Genomic DNA, 6,030 nt, shown 5'->3' with positions numbered 1-6,030 from the left:
GACGAAGAAACACTGTTTGGTTTAACTGTCCACTCACATCATGCCTGTCCATGCTGTTCTCCCAGGTAATTCAAAGTTTTTTCAGAGGTTGCTACTTGAACATGTCTACGAGGTGTCCCTGAATGATGACAAACTGCTGTAACATCGCCATGGTGCACATGGGCCCTGCTCAAGAGCGGGACCATTCTGGGTGCAGCCAAACTGGTGATGGAAAAGTAAATCAACACGGCTAGGTTTGGATCAGTGCAGCCAAAAGTCATAGTGGAAAAGCCCCAATGGTTGCAGGATGTTAAAGCTCCTGTGATGAACTTATTGGTTTTCTTGATTATGGCACCCACTGTAGACAAAGCAATACGGTGCATATCTGCTGATTTTGTCCTGTGCATATGCAAATAAAAAAAATAAATCCCACTTAAAGTGTCTGTGACAATCAGACTTGTCAATCCTTTGCTGAGGAAATGTAAACAGGACTGCTTCTGCAGTGTGTTGTTTAACCACAGTCTGACACCTACCCCCTGCCAACCAGTTTTAAGCAAAGAGCCCATTTCTACCACATTTAACCACTTATTAGCAATTTTTGCCCACATTTGCCACCCTGTTTTACCAACCTAACCTATTTCTGCCTAAACAATGAGTCATGATTTTGCTGACCTCCATGGGCCCCAAGTTTAGCCTGGGCCCCAGAAAGCTCTCCCTGTTATCCCCCCTTATGGGCAGACTTGCTGATCATGGGCCTACCTAACTTCAGCCAGGCTGGCCCTGGTTAAGGGCATAGTAAAATGGCTCATAAATTCCAGGAACATCTCACCTCCTACTCCATTCACAGACTCACTTCAGTTAAAAAAAAACACACTAAGAGGAGCTAAAAAAAAGGCTGCACACTGAACCTTAACTCCAACCCCCAAAAAGTCAAAATTAAGGAGCAACATAGCCCTGCAACAGCGTGATTAGTCTGGAGGCAGCCAAACTAACAGGTTTATTTTACTTTGCTAGAGGCACGTTTTCCTCTAATTACTGCAAACACTCACATGGAAAGTGCTTTCTCCTGACTCTGCTGCAGAAAACCGTGACTCACATCGCATGTAACAGGCTGCAGTCAAGAAAGAGAGTCATTTTTTCCGACGACTTCAGGGAGCAGAGGAGAGCCACAGCTCACACACCCTTTCTTCTTCGCTGGAGTTTTCTTTGTAGGGTAAGAATTCTCATTTTACACGAAATAAAAACAAAACAGTCGAGTTATAAATGTGGGAAATAAGTTAGAAATACAGAAATGTGATGCAAAGTTAACACTTTAATTTGGCGGTGTTCCGTTAAGATCTACACCTCCAACAGCTAGCAAAAGACACATACAGCTAATATGAAAGTGTGAGGAACTTCCGGAGTTAAATGAGGAAAATAAACAAATAGGTGGGATGACGCTTTTAGTAGGTGCAGAAATGACCATATCAGAAGGATTAATGTGTCAAAAAGAGAAAATGTGAGGCAGAATTTAGTCTGTATTCACTAGATAAGATTTTATCGTTTTGTATTAAACGTTAAATAATTAATATTATAAGTTAAACACCATGTATAAACACGTACGTCACAAAATTGGTGCGTTTCCTAAAGTTTTAGGTACTAAGCCAGGTGGACATTTATCATTTTGACATGCACAAAAGTGTGTTGTATTTGCACATATTTCAGTGATTATGTCATTATTGCTTGCTTTAAAAAGAAACTGTTGAACTTTATTTTGAAAGTCCAGCTAACTGTGTGCTTGTTTTGGTGTGAAAAGACCTGATATGTGAGCAAAACTAAAGCATTGTTGCAGGAAAAGTCCACAGTGGAAAAAATGTGCTAGACAAAGTCTGTCATGATGCCAATGGCTGGCCTTTCCAGCTCTTACAGCTGTGTGAGTGTTTGAGCAGTCTACTAAAGCCTCATACTTTATGTGTTCAGACAGTTTGGAGATGCTCCAGGGGGCAGTAAGCTGGGCCGTGCTCTGCCTGTGCTGCTTCCTCCTGCTGGGTGATGTGGGGGCAAGAGCAGCAGGGCCCCCTCCTCCTTTTCTCCCAGAGCAAGAGACTGGGAAGCCAGACCTGGGGGACTGGGAGTGGGGATCTGGATCATCTCTTCTGCACCTTCTCCACAGCTTTCCTGCTGACAGTCCCTTTGTAACAGAGACCCCAGAAAAACCAGTGAACTGCTCCCAGCGCTTCTGGCTGCCCCCGTCCTCTGCCATCTGTTGGGAGAACATCGCTGGGCCTGAGGAGTTCGCCAGGTCCCGTCTTCTGGTTCTCCAGAATAGAGCCGCTCTGCAGGCTGTTTCCACCTCCAGTGGGATGGAGGATGGAGGGTTCTCATATGAACACCAAGCTAGAGAGGAGGTCCAGGGGATCCAGTCAGACCACAAGAGTACAGTGGAAACTATGCAGACCATGGAGAAGGTGTTTGTCTCTTTGGAGGAGAAGAGGAAGGAGGGGAAGGAGCAAGGGGTCCTTAGCAGGTGAGAAACTAAGCGCAACTGACCTTTGATGGATTAAATGAAAAAAAGATTTAATAAAAAATAAATAAATAAGAGTAAGGACCAGAGCCATATCTCTTAAATATTTAAGTTAAATATTTATTAGTGTTTTGTTTAAGTGTTAATGATTACATCCTACAGCTCACAAAAATCCACTATCTCAAAATATTAAAATATCACAAAACCCCAGTGCAAAAAAGGCTTTATAATACACAAATGTCAACCACCTGGACAACTATGCTCATTTATTCACTCAGTAATTGGTTGGAGCCCCCTTTACACAAATTACTACATCTATGCATCATGGCATGGAGCCAGTCACTCTGTGGCACTGCTGGGATGTACTGAGGCACTGTGGACAGGTGCCAAGTCCTGCTGGAAAAGGAAATCAGTATCTCCATAAAGCTTCCCAGCAGATGAAAGCATACAGTGCTCTAAAATCTCCTGGTAGATGGCTGACAACGTTGACTCTGGACTTCATAAAGCAGTGGACCAACATCCATGAATGACGCGGCACCTCAAACCATCACTGACTGTGGAAACTGAAAACACTAGACTTTAAGCACCTTGGATTCTGTACCTCTCAGATCTTCCTCAAGACTCTGGGCTTTGATTTCCAAATGAAATTCAAAAAAATGTTTAGGCCATGTCATGCCTTAATTTATAGAAGAGGAGTCAGAAACAGGGATGAAAAAGCTGGGGAGAGACATGTGGGAAAGTAGCCACTGGACAGTCCTAAAAATATAAGATTTACTTTCATATGAAAATAGGACTTTGGACCACTGAGGAACTACCTAGTTCTTTTTCTCCTTGGCCCAGGTGAGAAGCCTATTTCCTGGGTCTGTCTGTGTATGGTGGCTCTTGATCCACGGACTCCAGCCTCAGTCCACTCCTTGTGAAGCTCCTTTAAGTTCTTGGATCAGCATCGTTTGACAATCCTCTGAAGGTTGAGCTCATCCCTGTTGTTTGTGCAACTCCTCTTACCACAGTTTTGTCTTCCAGTCAGCTTTCCATGGATATGCTTTGATACAGCCTCTGAGAACAGCCCGCCCTTTCAGCAACAACCTTATGTGGCTTACCCTCCTTGTGGACGTTGCCAATGATTGTCTTCTGGAGATTTGTCGTGTAAACAGTCTCCCCCATTATTGCAGTTTTGTGTACTGAACTAGAGTGAGAGAATGAAGGCTGAGGAAACCTCGCAAATTGGACTTTTCCACAATATTCTAACATTTTGAGGTAGTCGATTTTTTATTTTTGTGAGCTATAAGCCGTAATCATCAACATTAAAACAAAAAAAGTCTTGAAATGTTTCACTTTGTGTGAGATCAATCTAGAATATATGGAAGTTTCACTTCTTGAATTATATCACAGGAAAAAAAAGCTTTTCATGTTATTCTAATTTTTTTAGATACACCTGTACAAAGGTAGATATTTAATGATGTATCGTCAATACTGGCAGAGATGTTCATATCTGCCAATACCAATAAATAACTTTTTGAGCTAATATCAATATCATGATGAATACATGGTGCATCCCTGTTTTTAATGTTTGGGATGTGTTTTTCAAATGCAAATAAAAGGCCAAGTGAACAAATAGCATCAAAAGAGATGTTAAATGCCCCATAAAAAGTTCCTGGGGAGGACCCTTGGCCCCAACGGTAAGGTTCAAGCCCAAAAGCCCCGAAATGCCTTCTTATCAAGCAAACTATAGATACATGGCTATAGAAATGTTAAAACATGAATCATTAGCATACTGTGTGGTACGTCACCCAGGTGATTGCAGTGCAAGCAATCTTTTCTGATTGCTAGAATGTTCTTTACCACTCATTTGTTGATAATGTGAATACCTCTGATAACAGCACTGACATCAAAGAAAAAACCCTGTCTTTATAATATCAGATGCTGTTTCCACCATTTTTGCATTGGCCCATTTACACCATGTGAACAGGACAGTCGGAGCTTTCAGGGGCAGCCTTTCCTGAAATCTCAGGCCTGTATGAGTGAAAAAAGCCTATACTGTACATTTAACAAGGAAAATAAATTATCTGAAATAACTCCTTTTTGGATGCTGACAAAAAGCATGATGTGCACTTTAATAAAAAAAATAAAGTGTATGTAGGGTCAAATAAAAGCCTCCTTTGTTATGCTTATATATATCTTTAATGAAAATTATTTAAAGTATTCCCACTACCTTACCTTCAGCCAGAAGTCCACACTTTGTTGCATTTTCCTATCCACCAACCTTCATCCACTTTTTGACAGTCCCTGCACAGTATTCTGTTTATACGTTAGAAACCAAACAGTGGTTTTATTATGTCTTTATACTGCAATAAAATATGACAAGGTATTCAAATCAGTGGCATGCCAAAAGCCCCACAGAGGATATACCATTTCTTTGTAATTACTAGTTAACTACCTGTCAGATTGTTCTTTAATCTCTGTAAGAGTAGATCTATAAGCAAAATAAATGTGTGATATCAATGCTCAATAGTGCTATGATATAAAGTGTGGTCATCTTCATGTCTTGTATAGCACCTGTGTTTGGACATGTTTCTGCTGAATTCAAATACATCCAATTAGATGATGTAACTAATAATTATGCAACAGTTAATATCAAAGTTGGTTCAGGTTTCATCCAACTGTATCAAATGATTTCAAGAGTGGCCATTATACTCAGGTTTCTTAGGTAAAATATACCCAAGTTGAATGCAAATTTATGTTTGTCAAACATTCAAAAAGAGTTAATAATGGTTGCTACAAATTCAGACTTCACCAAAGTGTTTATTTTGCAATAATGATGAAATTGGGATTAACTGAGCAGCCCTAAGGTGAAACAGACAGGAATCCTGGACCTGTGTTTTACCTAAACAGAGTGGAAACATCCTCAAAAACAATTAACTGATTCATTTGAAGTGTTTTCCAGCAATCATCTGTTCAAACATCTACAGAGATGCAGCTCTGGCACTAAAATGCTCATAGAGAATCACTGCTACTGATGTTTTCTCTCTGTTTAAGGGAACATATTCCAATTATCTGAATACATCTTCATTGTAAATTTGTAAAAAGTTGAACTAACTTATTGTTTGTTTTTCCTCATAGCTTGAAGAGAAATCTGGCAGACACAAGTAATGCCATTGATGGAAAAGATCACACAGCAAGTATCCTGGAGGATAACTTTTCTACTTTAGAGAAGAATCTGATCAGCATGCAACTTCGACTCAACAAACTGATCCAACAGTGACAAAGACGAGGACCTTTTGCCTTCTTTTTACTTCTCTTATTTGTACTGTATTTATATATTCATGTAGCAAATGCATGCATACTCAGGATTATGCTACTCTGTAGAAGAAATGCACTATTTGTCCTCAGTACACCTTCAGAATTACAATTATGTTCAAATAAAAACAGCCCCTTCTTGCTACTTTTTCATGGCTGACTTACCGGGAGATATTTAAGTGTAACTCTAACAGTCACTTTAGTGAGCCTTAAAACAACTCAAATATATCAAACCGTTCATTCAGCTGCTT

At 40.2% G+C, this 6,030-nt stretch overlaps 1 protein-coding gene across 2 annotated transcripts; it reads left to right on the top strand.

Moving 5' to 3' along the window:
• The first annotated feature begins 911 nt into the window (after nucleotides 1-911).
• si:ch211-57n23.1 lies at nucleotides 912-5,932 on the top strand. Of its 2 annotated transcripts, none has more exons than XM_041809997.1 (3): nucleotides 912-1,192; nucleotides 1,943-2,485; nucleotides 5,603-5,932. In XM_041809997.1, exons 2-3 carry the CDS (start codon nucleotides 1,950-1,952, stop codon nucleotides 5,742-5,744), a joined length of 678 nt encoding a protein of 225 aa, XP_041665931.1. In that variant the 5' UTR covers nucleotides 912-1,192; nucleotides 1,943-1,949; the 3' UTR covers nucleotides 5,745-5,932. The 2 variants fall into 2 exon arrangements, with proteins under 2 accessions (XP_041665931.1, XP_041665930.1); XM_041809996.1 differs by having other exon boundaries at nucleotides 1,939-2,485.
• The last annotated feature ends 98 nt before the right edge of the window (nucleotides 5,933-6,030 follow it).

Source organism: Cheilinus undulatus, linkage group 16, assembly GCF_018320785.1.
Source record: "Cheilinus undulatus linkage group 16, ASM1832078v1, whole genome shotgun sequence".
NCBI classification, from domain to species: Eukaryota; Metazoa; Chordata; class Actinopteri; order Labriformes; family Labridae; genus Cheilinus; species Cheilinus undulatus.
The sequence above is the reverse complement of the archived record's forward strand: the minus strand, read 5'-3'. Positions and strand labels throughout refer to the sequence as shown.